The sequence below is a fragment of the Gasterosteus aculeatus genome, chromosome 12, assembly GCF_964276395.1.
Source record: "Gasterosteus aculeatus chromosome 12, fGasAcu3.hap1.1, whole genome shotgun sequence".
In the NCBI taxonomy this organism is placed as follows: domain Eukaryota; kingdom Metazoa; phylum Chordata; class Actinopteri; order Perciformes; family Gasterosteidae; genus Gasterosteus; species Gasterosteus aculeatus.
In genome coordinates this window covers 12194051-12210253 of record NC_135700.1, presented here as the reverse complement: position 1 = coordinate 12210253, position 16203 = coordinate 12194051, and the positions used below count along the sequence as shown (strand labels likewise).

Genomic DNA, 16203 nt, shown 5'->3' with positions numbered 1-16203 from the left:
TGCATGCTGTCAAAAGTGCCTGGATGCGGAGTAATTCAGGGATAGTAGGTTGGCCAGTGAGCAATGTCAATTGCACAACATTCTCTTACTACTCAGTTCCTTCTTGCTGTAAACGGCAACCTTGTCCAGTGCTTAATACCAACCCAGGCTACTGATCTCCATATGTACACATGATTTTCTGTAATATGTCATTATTACTGGCTTGAGTGAGGACAAGCTGTCTGGAAGACAATAGAAATATATATATAATTGTGATGTATAACACTTTATATCATACCATTATTATGGTTCCAAAAGTATAGATGGTCTTGTTATTAAGCTATATGGCTCATCTTAATTTGAATATCTAAAACGAGCGTTAATGTGCATGTACAGAAGTTGCGTTATGTCAACCTGTTTGTTCAGAAATATTGATTTTATTAGATTTGTCTGTGGGCCATTATTTATTTTTGTGCAGCATAGTAAGGATTGCTGCACAAACGGACTACAATATTCTTCAGCAAACTACATTACATGTGTAACTATGCACTTTTCAATTTCCGTTGACACAATGTTGCTTTCTCACTACATGGCTTTCTTCATTCGAAGTCTAAACATAATATGTACTTAAGTTGAATAATCAACAAAAAACATAGCCAACCTTTGCAGATGAATTATCAGTTAGAAATGATGATGTCATGGGGAATCCTGGGGGCCGACATTTGGCTGACCGTGTCATAGCGGCTATGGTGACCAGTACAAGTCTGAGAGTTACCAAGCGTTAGACATGAAATGCACAACAACTATGACCAGTTTCGGTTTCAGAGCTTCATGTCAGTCAAGTGACATGCGAGACACTTTTAAATGGCCAGAATATCCTGCCTGTGTTTTTGCATGTGTGGTGTGGCCGAATATTGGGAATATTGTCTGTGAGCTAATGACAACATGGATGCTGTGGTCCAATAATGAGTCCAGTAATGAGATTTTGCATCAGTTTGCTTTAGATTAAATGCACATTTCCCTTCCTTTTAAAAGCAGTAAAGCAAAAATAAATGTTTACAGCGATGTGACCATGGAGGATATTATTGCAGCTCAGAGCTCTAATCGCTCATCCTTGGCCATCAATCACGCTCCCTTCCTCCCCCACCGAATGTCTAAAGTCCACATAACGAGGACACTTTGAATGGCCTTCGACAACCATCATCCTCACTTAAGTAGTTTTATCATAATTCTTCTATAAATGTGTAAGCGCTACATAGTGTTTTGTGGCATTCTTTAACCTCAAAAGAAGTGTGTGAAAGGTTGAGATTTTACTGCAGACTTTGCAGATTCAAGATCAAGTTATAGAAGTGTTGCAATAAAGATCAGCTCAAAGAAAAATGTGTGTAAAATTACATTACATTACAGGTCATTTGGCTGACGCGTTTATCCAAAGCCATTACACTTTAAACCCGTGGGCTTTTTCACATTTTGCCCGCGGAGCAATTAGGGGTCTTGCTCGACTTGAGACATGGGGAGGCCGGGACTCGAACCACCAACCTTGCGGTTCCCAGCACACCCGCTCTACCCCCTGCGCCACGACAATGGCAGAACAATGGCACTGTTGAGAACCAAGAGTGTTTTGTTTGTTTTTTTACTACGTACATTTTTGGCATTTTTGGCAAATTCTAGGACATTACAATCTCATGGTATAGTCCCGAACCAACAAAAAATGCCAGTAAAATGTAAAAATCACTTTGTTATTGGGAATAACAATACTGATGCAGCCAGTGTATTAGACAGAATTTCTAAATTGTCAAGAAACAAGCAACCGGGACACACCTTCCTCAAATACTGGGCAGATTGTGTTTCTTTGAGGCCCAGCTTTGAATCCGTCACAGACTTAATTTCCTTTCCCCATGACATTTCTTTAATCATGACACGCAAGACGCAGATGCAGCAGATGAAACTACGCAGATAAAGAGTAGTTCCTCTCTGCTACAGCTATGTGTCTTAGTTCATGATGAAAAGAAATCTGCCTTTGTTTGTTAGTAAGTAAGAAGTAGGTTGCTATGCTATTGACTGAGCAATACTAATTAAAATCCCTATAGAGCCAGGACTTTTCTATCTGCTGCTAAACTTTGCTTTTGAAAGGCATTTCTATTTTTAGATGATCCAATTTGTTTCATCCCTTGCAAACGGTATGTGCAAATGTTCAATTATTATTCAATTTTTTATTCATTCAAAGTGTTTTTTCCAAAGTATGTAACACCTTTGGAAGAAAAAAAATTTGATTAGTTTTTCTGATAATAATTATTATGTTATTATAACAATTCTGCATTTATAGGGGAATAGTGATGGCACCACTCTATGTATTCATAGATCCATATATATTAATTATATTTATATAGATTATTGTTGTATATTATAATATTTGTGGCTGCTGGTGTAATTTATTTTCTCCGCCATACACCCCCTATGGTATAGTGCGTGCACAGATGTGGGAAGAAATAATAGTTGGTACTGCACAAGACAGGTTTTAGGGTGTACTCTGCCAGCAATGTTGTACGGCTGATTAATGGCTGACTATAGAGGTGCGTTCAACATGTCGGTGTGTACAGTACCTGGGTCTGGTAACAAGATGTCTATTCTTATTCTATATATAAATACCAATGTGGTGTTTTGTGTACATTATTTGACAGCCATTGACTTTTTCAGAATTGTGTCAAAGATGAAGACCCATTGAGAAAACCATGAAGCCATTTGACTGCTGGCTTCTCTGTGATAGGACTGTACTGTCTAATTTGATTACAACAAACCTGAAAGAAATATTTGCTATTCACTTAACTCTAAATCACGGCTACTTATATGAAATATGGCTACTTTGGATTGGGATTACTTTACGGGGTACACTTTATTACAACATATATTTTATAGATTTCTTTTATTGATTTTAGTCTTTAAACTGACTACTTTTGAATAAAAAAGTATGGACTCCCCGAACAAACAATAGTAAAAAACACATTGAAAGTAATGCATGTGTCAATTATAGTCTTAAACAAATGCCAAAAGATTTGTATATGAATGTTCAATATCTTTTTCATTGTTTAGTGTTTTGACATGCACAGCGTTTTCCTGCACAAAAAATGCCTACTTGGACCTACTTGGACTGTCAGGAAACATAACCCCCGGTATTGTATTGTATGTTATTTTCTCGTATATCAGCCTCAGTGTTTTCTTTCCCTCACATCTTTCCTTGAGCTCAATAAAGTTAACATATTGCAAACCGAACAATTCCAGCTGCTGCTCGTTCACATCTGAGGCTTTCAGTTGGAAATAAACAGGTTATCTTTTATTGTGAAGCAGTCACAGGCGTATTTGTCATTTAGGTTAGCGCTGAAAAAGAAATCAGAAATGCATCTACACAACGAGGACAGTCATTTTTTGACAGCCGATCATTGTAAGTTAATAATTGAACAAGAAACCCCATCTACAGTGAGCTCTAGATGAAGCGCTGCAGGAGACATGGTGCCCACCTCCAACTCCCCAGAAAGGTAAAGGACTTAACTGAGGCCTGCTTCTTGTGTGGGAAAGTACTTGCTAAGTTGTGTGTATGACAAGTCAGCTGAGATAAGATGACCGCTCAGGATATAAGTGTGTGTCCGGCGTCCAGTAGGCCACTCGGTGTCTCAGGATGATCAGATGTATGTCTCAGGGTAAAGAACATGACGGTCCTTGTACACCGGGGGCTGGGAACCAAAGGGTTGTTTGGGTTTGACCCCCGGCTGCTCCCCGGGCGCCTTTCCAACAGCACACTGATGTCTCAGTACCTGTACTCTGCGCAATGACAAAAAGTTGAATCATCTTATTCTATCCACACCGCTCAGGACGCCCCTACTAGTTAAAATGGTATCTTTTATAATCTATTCAACTGTAATTGTATCCTTCTTGGTAGTATTTTCGATATGCGTACGGTGTAGTACTGTCTAGTGTATGTATGCTCCTGCCGGCTCTTAGTTGTTCCCCCTTTTTGAATTAGCCTTGCCGAAGGTTGTCTGTAAAAGTTTTAGTAAAGCAATAGTCCAACTTTCACACTCTTGGCAGAATATTTACAAACAAATCTGTTAAGCCAAACTCATGGTGATGTTATCTGTTAGGCGCTTCTGTCCGAATAAGGCAACAGCGGGAAACGTTACAAGACGCTGGGCAAAACTTGCTAGGTAGCTATTGGTTGTTCCAAAGTTTGTGATTCAACTTGAATACCAGCAAGAATGTTGTATTCAATGAGGTGCCAGTGGAGGATATGAGAAAGGGAGGAGGGGTTGAGAGGAATGGTGAGGTGGAGGTGGAAGAGGAGCGTAGCATCAGTATAGGACGCTTTAAGCTATTTGGGAAGCAACGGAATGAAGTGAAGCGATAATTTTCCCTTCCCTTAAAATTACTTTCATAAGACCAATAGAAAAAAAAGATGCTTTTACCACTAAAATGTATCAACTTATTCTCCCCATCTGTGTACTTATGCAGAAGTAATCACGTATGCATCAATATTTGATGAACAACAAAGACGTTAGCGCCTCGCAGTATTTTTGAGCTTGAGCCATGGGATTATGTTAACCGTGTTCACACAACCTCATCTATGATTCATTTATTGGCAGAACCCGAGCCACCAATGTTTTAGTCCATAGTTTAGCCTGTCTGAGACAGCCAGTGGACAGACAGACGCCAGGCCACAGGGTGCAAAGATCGGCGTGAAGAGGAAGACATTACCACGACAGAGAAATGTAACCTTTTGTGGGAGTGAATTTTCCAGCTATTACTGCAGTTCTCTCTCCCTCATTCTCCTATGCTCATTTCAGTCCCTGCCTCCCTCCCTCCTTTACTGCAGGTCTTTCCAGTCCCCATTAATGCTAATTTATGCAGCATGGCTGGCACAAAAACCATCAGGGAGGGGTCCTCTCCCTTGATTACCAGCAGTGAGAGCGGGGGTAGGCTGGGGATAGTGTGACCTGGACAGACACCTCATTTAATTTAATACATTGGAGCATGCAGCTGTGGGGGAGTTGAGGCGAGGGAGGGAGATAATCAAGAGGCTTGGCCCTTATAAATGTGCTCTGAGATGGCATGTAAGAGATTGGATTTGGAAACGAAGAGCAAAGCCAAGCGGAACACAATTGATTGATTCCATTCAAGTGATGGTACCCACTGATGAGGAATGAGTTATATTAATGTTTTCTGAGGGAGGAGGATCTGATGAGATTTTTTTTTTTAATTCAAAACAAGTGTTTTCATTCCATATTCCTTATTCAGCAAATTCTCCCATTTTACAGTCCCCAGGAATAAATAGTCACCATAAATCCTGGTTGTACAGCAAAATTCAAACTGCAAAGTTGCCAGAGGTAGGAGGCTGCTGTGTTTATTTTCTCAATACAGTGTGATATACTTTAGAAAACCAACACACTTTAAGTTACACTACATAATTAAACAGGATCAGCAACAGCACAAATAATACAAATCAGAATGTGAGTTCCCGTTCTGATTTTCTAATATAATTAAAAAACAAAAAAATGTTTACTGCGTTTGGTAGTGCAAGGAAATATTGTTTAACCATGTAAAATTTATCCCCAAATGAATTATTTAATATTTATACTTTTCTATACAAGTTATTAGTTTAAAAAAAAAAATATGTTATGGATAACAAGAAAGAGAATCACCCATGCACACCATGTAATCCAACAGAACAGCGCTACAACAAATATCTTACTGAAAATCATTGTTTTGTTTTTTAGAAATACTTCGCAATTTAGTTTTTTCCCAATGCAACTCCACCCTTGCCCTTGTTTTAACACCTTCATGACAAATGTCAACAAAAAATGTATTGCACTATTGATTATTGTAAAGGTTTTTTTTTTCTTCTTTTAGTCATCCGGTGTGGGAGTTCACTGTTAACGGGAGGTGGGAAACTGACGCGACAGAACTTAACTTTGCACAGATGTTTCCTGATCTCTAGCTCTGCCCTAAAATTCAAAGAAGATTATTCTTTTACCATCCAGGGTCCAAAATTCCGAGCTAATAGCCATGTCTGCCAAGGGCTCCAGTTCAGTACTGCTGCTCTTTAAGGTAAGTTTATCCCTGATCCGCCTCTTCCCCCCTCTTGTGAAGATGAGCAGTGCGATCCTGAGGCTACGGCACCTCTTAAGACGTCAGCTCAGGGTTGACGCACCACCCGCCACTCCCTCATCCATACTGTGACGAATGGCAGGAAATCAGATGTTGGGCATGACAGGCAGATTATGAGATCCCTCTGTCTACATGACTTAGCCCCGTCTCTGCTTCTTAATCGTTAAATGTGATTAAAGCAAACAAACGAAGCATTATTAGATTAGTGAAAAGGACATGGAGTCTTTGTTTCTTATTATCTTTTCCTTTTTAATTAAATGCTGCTTGAAATTAACATTGCTTTCACTAATTTGATTTACCATTGCCCCGAGAAATACTAGACAGCTCTCATTGCCTGGAGACAGTTGGAGATCCTTGTCAGGGGGTTGAAATCAAATGTTAGAGCAAGGCAAACATTTCTGTTCTTCCGCAAAGTTCACAGGAGCTGATTAAGTTATTAGTGCTGCACTGTATGTGCATTACAGATGAGATGAGGCTATATACAGGTGGGTTACGGATAAAGTCTGAGACCGTACACATTGATAAGCGTATTGTTAACATACAACATGTATACAGAAATAAACAAGAATTCTAAAAGTCACTTTCATAGTAAAATGAATATTGCAGTGGCCACTTCAATGGACTAAAATGTTCTTGCTGATAGTGTTCGTTCAAAAGCTGTTCTGTGCTTGAATTAAAAAAGGCTAGCGTCTGCATGAATAGTAAGTGTGTGTGTGTGCGTGTGAATATGTATCTGTCTGTAATTGGTTGCGGGTGCTGCATTGTTGTTGAAAATAATCCTGTCAGCATAATTCTCCTTTTTGAGGTTCATTAATTGCATTTAAGAACGGATGCAATTTAGCTGATTCAGGCCCCGCTCTTGATGCACAAATCTGCTGTCGCTTCAAAGGCTAAAGGGTCGGGTAAAGGATGTCTTTAGATTTCATTTTCATATACACTGCGTTTTTATCCCTTTAACCCATAATAGTTTGACTATATTGAGCGGGGGGGCAGAGATAAACAGAAGTCAACAGCCAGCCATCCTCAGATTGCAGCCATTTACTTGTTTGGTGAGACGAGGGAATTGACCTTGAATCATTAAAGTGCAATATTTTATATTACATGTTTGGTTACCTATGTATATTGCATAGCTAGCGCTGCATAAAGCGCTTGAGTATTAGCAAAGGCGGTTAAAGGGGCATACATGCAGTTTATGGAGGTACATTTCCCAAAGAGTTTTTCAATCTGGTAGAGAAGTGTTTAAGTAACAACAATAGAATAGGTGATTTATTAAGTTAAGCATGTGTACACTGTCGGAATCTCTCACATAAACTATGTGACCTCTTTGTTGAAACTAAATATACTGTGGCAGCAGTGATTACATTAGTGGCATCTATCCATTTGCCACCACATACACTACATGTATACTCACACACTCACACGTTACAGAATAAGCAGCTTTAGCTGACAGAAGTCATAGAAAAAGCTTTTTCTAATTTTGTACAACCGCTTGCTTTTGAACCATGGTTCAAACCATTGTCAGTATTTGTTATTTTTCTTTTCTTGAGTTGATTTAAAACCAAACTAAACTGTATTTTCAGTAAAACTGAACTGAACTGTAAAGAATGTCATTTAGATCAAGGATTGAGTTGGCAGAAAATGATGGACCGTTTTGGGGGGAATTTCTTGAACATTGACTATGCGTATTGTTTTTGCCTGCATGTATATGACTAATGCAACTGCATTTACATTGAGAGACATCTGATGAGTTACTGGCCTACTGTGTACTAAAGGTCCTGGAGATGTTCCTTATAGGGTTCAATATATACATTATTGTGTTTGTGTTTACTATAATTACTGTGTTTGACTAACTAAAAAATAATGACTCACAAACCTTGCAAAAATATTCTTGTGTTGACCTAACTGGCACCAGAAGCAGCGATTCTTACCCTGTCAAGGTCCCTCGTAGAGAAAGACCTGGAATTTGGAAGCCCTCAAACAGCCCACCGTTTGATCAGTACACCGCTTTTTCTGTCACAGCCTTGTCTCTAAATTAATGTCCCTTTTCACCAGGATGAAACTTCAGGAAATTCATTTTGGATGGCCTTTGCAGCTTTATCTGTCTGAGATGCAGCTGCTTAAAACCAGAGGTCACCTCCACACTTGTGGCCACACTTAATAGCTACTCAGAGCACCTTAGTAAGTGCATTTTTGCCCTCACTGGCAATAAATACTCATTGACAGGGCCGGACTTTTCTCTTCTTAGTGTTTCGTCTGTGCAAAGCTATTGATAAAACGTCAACAATAGTGTATCTGTGCAACAGTCTTAAATCCATTTTTTAATTGGATTAAAAATATTCCTTAAATTGCCTTGAATCCCTGTGTGTGTCAAACAACCTCCTCCTCCGCTACTGTAATGCTACATGTCTCTGCTTATTGCCTTCTTAGCTAGCCAGTGACCTCATGGTGGGTCACATGATCCGACCAATATCAAGATATGGGATCTCACATCAGTATACGGCAACAGTATGATGGGGAGCAGCGCCACGTGATCCAGACTCACTGACACATGAGGCAGTGTAGCAGTAGCAGCAGCAGAAGTAGCAGTGTACCGCCCAGGATTTACGAAAAGGTGAAGAAACGTGTCTGAACATCGCTCGCCCTGCAGAGAGTACAGCTTACGTGCAATAGGACTAGACCTTGCATGTTACGTTTACATCTTCTTTGTGGGGTGGAAACTAGTTCCACTTGTTTTGTGTAGGAAATACCACAGAAATGTGAAATGTGAGAAGGTAGTTTTGACGATTTTTTTCCAATTCCCATTTATTTAGTATGGCCCCGGAGGGCTTTATAATCTGCACACAAAGACAACGTAACAGAACAGAATTTATTCTAATATTGGTAGTAGTAAGCCACATAATAATTTAGAATTACTAATAATAATGTTGGCTGTAGCGTTATATTATTCCATGCTAATACCATAATAACAAGAGGGCCATTTATAATTCGATGAAACAATTGTGTTTATATGTCTACACACGCTCATATGTATTCATACATTACATTTTAAAGCGTAATTTATCCGTCCAGATGAGATTTGCTTCTCCCATCAAAAAGAGGCGAAGGCCGAGCAGCAGGATACCCACTGGTCTAAGGTTCTTTGTCTGCATTACACGTCACTCGTTTTAGGATTCTCCTTTATAGCTCTTACTGTGCTTTGTTTGTCACATGTCACACACACACACACAAATGGTATGATTATTGATACAAGCATGGCTGTGGTGTGTTGTTGTCTTCTCAGCTCCACTTAATTTTGACCTTTTCAAGCCTTTTCTGTCCGTTTTTCATCGGATTGTTCCTTTTTTTCTTTCCCCTTTTTGTTCTCTGTCTGGTGGCAGCAGGGAACTTGCCATGCATTTCACGTTGAACTGAGTATGTTGCCATGGTGGTTGCTAGGGATTTAGCCTAGAGTGACGTGGAAAGTCCAAATATTAAAGGTGTCCTTTTGATGCAGAGGCAATGGATGCTGTGAGGAATGAGCAATCGCTGAGTGTTTCTTGTGCCTTTTCATTATCATGCTTCCTGTGAAATATCAGAATTGATTTTCTAAAACATAAGAAAGAAATGCATATAAAGGCACAAGCCAAAGCAAAAGGGGAGAAGATTGCCTCTGCATATCATTGTTGTTAATTCATTATCTCATTTGGGCATTTATATACAAGCAAATACACAAAGGCAGGAAAAGAAGCAACCTGAAACAAGAAGAGAGATAAATTAAACAAGAAATACAGACAATAAAAAAGGAAAACAAAGGCCTACATTGTTTATCAACAATATTATTTGCAAAACATGGTGGTGGCCATTTTCTGCTGCAGTATACGTTGTGGTGTTCAGTATGCTGATAGTTCATAAGAAAATCAAGACAGACTCACCAGAGCAGGTAAACGCCCAAATCAGCATCAGCGTGGTTATTAGAGCATCAAATGCTTCTTTTGATGCTGATACCGTCATAGACTTGTGTAAAAACACAGTCACACACTAGGGGTGGGAATCTCTTGGCACCTCACGATTCGATTCAATTCCGATTCAGAGGTCAACGATTCAATTCTAAACCGATTATCGATTCTAAACTGATAAAACAATTATCAATGCATCTCGATTTTCAAAATTTTCTCAAATCTGAGTTTGCTACTCAGAGGTTGCTAATCACTTCCTACTTTATTTGATAATTAAAGAAAATCAACAGATGAATTACCTTCTCTAATTTTTTATAAGAGAAAAAAAATCTTTGTCACGAATATGATTTTCTATCAACAATGCAAGAACCAATGCAGCTTGCATTTCAACACAATATGGAAGTAGCCTATGTAAAAAAAAATATTAAACAGATTAATTTTTCTTTTAAATGAAGAAGCAGCTGCTCTTAGTCTCAGTATTTGTAAAATACCAGAAAAAAGTTGAATATCTTGCCAACTTTCAATACGGATCGACTTTTTGGAAAATCTAAATAATGAGGTAAGATATGCGCAGGCTCCTCCATAGTTCGGTAAAGTTATTAGATATTCACAGATTCAGACTGACGGACCGGTCTGCGAGCTGGACGCATTGCTCTTAATGTGCCGGTAATGATGGTAAATGATGGCTGTAGCTGGTTGTCATCTACGTTTTTATTTTATTTTTTATTACGATTATTAACTTTTCTGAATCGAGACAGAATCGTTCTAGAGAGAATCGAGAGAAATCGAAAAATCAATTTTTTCCCCCACCCCTAGTCACACACTCGCACACAAACACGTCTTCTTAGAAACGTGTTGATTTTAGCTATTAGCTCACTAACCAAGCCATTGTTAACAAAGCTCAGCATGGCTCACATTCTCTAATACGCCAAACCAGCTGGGTGCATTGTTCCAATAAGCCATACTGTGTTTTCCATCCTATTTTGTTACTTTGGAGCAGAGACTGCAGCTAAGTCAATAGCTTAAATAATGCAAAAAGGGTTTGCATTAATTGGCCATCCAGCAATTCACAGAATTGCTGCAGTATAGTATCCATTTATAATATGAAGCTATTAAATATAGCATCGACAACTATTTGTCATGTAAAGATAATGCGGAGTACTTTATTCCTGAACAGATGTGAAGTCTCTCCCACACTGGCTAGCCCACGTTCACCACTCGGCACTGCTCCATTACTGTGGTCGTACCTGATAATGGTGTCCCAACCCACGTCGTATACTGCCCTTGATGCGTTTCCAAGATTGTTGCTTTCCATCACATACTTTATTGTTTGTTTGCGTTCTACTAAATGCTTTTCTTTCTGCGAGAGGATGCTTTTGTATGAAGGTTCAGTTAGTCATACAAATCCCTGTTGTATGCACCGCGTGTTCAGGTGCAAACGATCGCCTAAATGATAATGTTGAGAGCCCAACTCAAAAGCTCAAGGCCTGAGGAGAGAAAGAACTGCCCTGCCCTTCCTCCAACTTCCTTTTGTGCTGCCTTTTCTCGTCGTGCGGTCCACAGCTGTAGCAGCCACAACCTCAAGCAGGCTAACTAGCCCCGAGAAAAGAGCCTGAACCCCCGATCAATAACTTAAGTCTTGTCTGCCTAATTGCTCATTGGTTGACATTGGCGGCTGGCTATATGTAAGTGCATGTTCCCCCGAGTGATCGACTTCAGCTCCACATCCACCACTTCCCACCTAGTGCGGGGCTCACCGTCTGCCCCTCTCTCCTCTCTGATTCCTCCGGTCCTCCACTGTTCACCCATGTTCGGAATGGAGAAAAACCTGACTCGACTGGCTTTTTTTCAGTCATCTCAGTGGGATGAGACCATCCTGATATTCCAAGGAGAAGAGCTGCTCACCTCACCAGGCCCGTGACTCTCAGGCGTCTCAGGTAAATATCCGGGTTTAATGACGAACAGGAAGATTAGCCACTTATGTTCGCTCTCGATTTCAATGAGCGCCAGGAAATTGGCTGGTGTTTGGGGGTTTTCTGAACAGCTTATTCAATGCAGACGCACTTGATGAGCTTGGTGCGGAGTACAGAGAGGCCAGTATTGATTGTGCTCATTGTGAATTATGTGAATAGATAAAAATGTGAGTGTGCATATATATTAGGCAATTATGCGCTCAGGTGCTAAAGTAAAAATTCTGCTGAATAAATATGAAATATGCCTCTATCAGCATCCAACTGTTGTTCCCTCGCACTAGTAATTTGAGACAATAATTGGGAAAGCATGTTTGCCTTTTTCTGATGAGATATTATGATAGCTCTCTGTAGCCTGGATTTAAATCTGTATTGATCATCGTCGGTCTCAGGAGCTCGAATCCAAACAGCAGTACAGCTCCTGCACGGTTTCCTATATTTCTCTCTTTGATTTGCATGATTATTTTAGAGAAATCTCACAATTCAAGGACATTAAATGTCAGATATTGTGTAACATAAGACGCTCGTTTGTGTTTGTTCTCGCCCTCTTTTCCAGTAGTAGTCTGCTAATGTCATGATTTAAATGAAGTATTGATCAGTTTAGGAGGGGAGAATAGAGAGAGAGGGAGCGATTGTGAGGGAAAGAAAGCAAGACCAGGGTTATCGGTGTGGATCGCATACAGAAAGAGAGTGCTAACGGATGAGACACGTTTTAAGTGATTCCGCGAAATGGATTTCTGTATAATCTGTGTTTTTAATTCAGGATTGACCGCCAGCCTCTTTTGTTTGACTCATTCCGAGAATCAAAACGGACACGGAGATAACACTGTGCCTTGAACAGCGCAAGAACGGAAATAACTCTTTTTCACTCTTGTTTTTTGTTATATTATTTCATCGAGTGTTTGCCAGCCTGTTTGACGATGGTTAAATCAGGCTTTGTTCCTGTCCGGGTCTCCATCTTCTCTGGTTATAATTCCTTCTGTAAGGACGCCACTGCATCGGGCATACTGGATTAAAGGCTCCGTCCAGGTGAACCAGGTCTGTTTCTCTTCTCTTGCTGTCCTCCCTTTCTCCCGAGCTCCCTCCTTCCTCTCTCACCGGCTTTGACTCTCTCTCTCTCTCTCTCTCTCTCCCCCTCCGTCCCTTCCCCTCTTCCCTGATTTAGCACAGCACAGTAGTATTAATTAGTGGCCTGTTTATTATTGTTGGCTCACGTACTGGGCTGGCAACTGTTTGTTTCTAGTTTTGCAAGGTTTATCCCGACGATTGCTGCTCATTCCCCTTCCGTCACTACCTCAATACTACCGTTTTTGAAATATAAAACATTCATTTTAAATATTTGTAGAATAGCATGTTCTGTAACCTTTTGTGCTGTATTTTGATAGATCTGTCACGTTTAGTTTTCAATTTTTGTTCTGTAATTACCATTTTCCTTTTTTAATGACTTATTTATTGACAATAACTTTAGACATAGAAAACAATGTGTATTTGTTTTCTTTGCTTTAATTAAAGACTACATCGAGCCTTCACAATAATGTATTTTTTGTTTCAAGTTCTCACTTTGGTGAAGTTAAGGCCGATCATTATTAAAACCAATCAGTTTGACAAGGAAGCTGTATAGATATGAGGCCTGCCATTGACGGGACAAGAATGTGGCCAGCTTTATTTCTGGGTATCTGCTCTTGGATTGGGAACCATGTTGAATCTTTGTCTCAGCTAGAGAGTGAGCAGGTTAGCTGCGCAGAGAGGATAGGCTCTGTATACTGGATTGATTTTTCTCCTCTTGCTGCCCTGCCTCCTTTTGTGGTTCAATAGCTGGACATCCAGGAGAAAGGATCTCTCAGTTGCTGCCTGAACTGCAGGAGAGTCGTCTGGATCTCCGGAGGAACAGAGTCGCATGCAGCAAAACCAAAAGCAGCTTCAGAGCCAGACTCAGCAGGCCCAGGAGCTCCAGAGTAAGGTATGGTGCTCCCTGCCAGGCCCGGGGTTTTCCAGCAGGCCCCAGATTCATCATGCTTCATGTGCTCATCCCTTTGATGCATTTTGAGCAGAATAGTAATTTGAACACCAAATCTGAAATATTTCCATCCCTACGTGGTTTCATATTACTTAAATGTAGACTTTCTGGTGCCATCTGATCTTGAATAATGCAACTTGTAGATGCACGGTTCAAATGTATACATGTATTAAGAAGTACTAAAAAAGGCAAACTAATTACTTTCATTTGTGATGCACAGAAAGGAAACAAAGTATACTCATGGGCAGGGTTTTCCACTGAGCTACCAGACAAACATGTTCTGTATGACAAACACAGTGACAAACCCAGGATTCTGACAATTGATGACATTTGAAGAAAAATGCTGCTTGCAACCTTACTGGAGAAAATAACACTGACCAATCTGAATCAGTGACTGTGATGATTGATCGTGTCACCTGTTACCAAGCGTCTAGGCAGACTCTGTTTGTGTTGTTCAGTCAGAGCCTGAATGTGTTGTCTCAGTCGCACTCGCTCTGTTGTGTTGCCTGGAACATTCTCAGTGCTGCCTTAGCGCTACATTACATCTAGCTGATGCTTTTATCCACTGCTGACCCAAACAACAAGATTCAAGAAAGCTACTTTTCCCCCAGCAGGTCATCGAATGTAACAATTACCCACCATTTATTTATAACCCAAATTCCACATGGTAACCGTTAACTCATTGTCTCATCCCCATCTAGCTCATGTGCATTATATTTCACTATTACGTTATGGTTTGTCTGCTGTGTTGGAGCATTAATACGAGTGAGGTAATTATTAATTTTGACTACAGCATCGAAAGAACAAATTCTCTTCAAAAAACATTTAAAGAACATCCTCTAAGGTTGTGTTGGTTGTTTGTCTTTTGCAAAGTATGACTGTATCTTGTCATATCGAGTACATGCCATAGAATTTTTTTCACACTGAATGTTTTCAGTAATATACAGTGGGTTTATCTTTGCATGCATTCTGCAGCTGTGAAGATTGTTTTTGCAAACCCTGTTCCCGGAATGGGCCTCTTCCTACATCTGTACTTGCAATACATGACAGCCATATGTTCATAAATCTGTTCCCCTTTTTTCATCAGCTTCAAGCGTTCAACAATTGAAGATAAAGTGTTAAATTGAAGGGGATAATGAAAGATTCTCGCATTGCACCACGTGACCTGTCTGGAGCTGTCCACAGTGCTGAAACTTTGTTGCTCTGCTAAAAAATAACATGTAATTGTGAGAAAAGACAACTTGAGAACCAGCACCCCGGGTATGGGACTGTGCTGCAGACTAAATGTCTCGGGGGTGTCCATAGCTCATTAGAGGGACACCAGAACGTGTTTCCCTTTAGGACAGGTTTAGGAAAGCAAAGGTGGATTTGTTTGCCTGCCAAGAAAAGGCACAATGTGCACCGTGATCCTCCACAAGCCCGCTTGACCTTACTTCACAAGGAGTGGTTGCATTTTCAGAATGACTCTCCCATAGACTGCCAGGGAAGACTGATTTAAAAAGTAAAATGAAAAGAAATAAAACTAGAAAAGGCATTTCCTGCTGAAAATGCGTTGGAATGCAAAAAGCTGAAAGCTGCACTGAATATTTAAAAATAGCTGAAAATACAGAAAGTTGAAGGGAATTTGAATACATTTGCTGAATATTTAAAAATAGCTGAAAATACAGAAAGTTGAAGGGAATTTGAGTACATTTGCTGAATATTTGAAAATAGCTGAAAATACAGAAAGTTGAAGGGAATTTGAATACATTTGCTGAAATAAAAGATATTAGAAAAGCTGAAATTAATTTGAAATAGTTGAAAATACAGAAATGGGAGAAGCTGAAAGGAATTTCAATAGATTTGCTGAAAAAGCAGAAATGAAAACAGCTGAAATAAATGTGAAATATTGCAAAACAGAAGTTGCAGGAGCTTAAATGAATTTTAAAAAGTACAGAAATAACAAAAGCTGAGATGAATAAAGAGATGTTTAAAATTGTTTGTAGTAATGTTAGTTGTAATTTGGGTATTAGTACTAGCAGTAGAAGTCGGTTTAGTATCAATAGCAGTAGAAACAGCTGGAATACTGATACTATTAGCCATAGTAGTATTTTTAATAACATTAGTAGTAGTTGTATTAATAGCAGTAGAAATACTAGTAGTATGG

At 39.7% G+C, this 16203-nt stretch overlaps 1 protein-coding gene across 13 annotated transcripts in view; it reads left to right on the top strand.

Annotated features, from left to right (window-relative positions):
• Window positions 1–11922: 11922 nt before the first annotated feature.
• The window catches only part of LOC120831055 (uncharacterized), a 50502-nt gene continuing 46221 nt past the window's right edge, over window positions 11923–16203 (top strand). For 10 of the 13 annotated variants that reach the window (XM_078084807.1, XM_078084805.1, XM_078084803.1 and 7 more), the window contains exons 1-2: window positions 12414–13078; window positions 13856–14000. In XM_078084807.1, the coding sequence (XP_077940933.1) occupies window positions 13938–14000 (63 nt within the window). In that variant the 5' untranslated portion in view covers window positions 12414–13078; window positions 13856–13937. Of the gene's footprint in view, window positions 13079–13855; window positions 14001–16203 lie in introns of all 13 variants that reach the window. The other 3 variants (XM_078084811.1, XM_078084810.1, XM_078084812.1) reach the window with 1 other exon arrangement.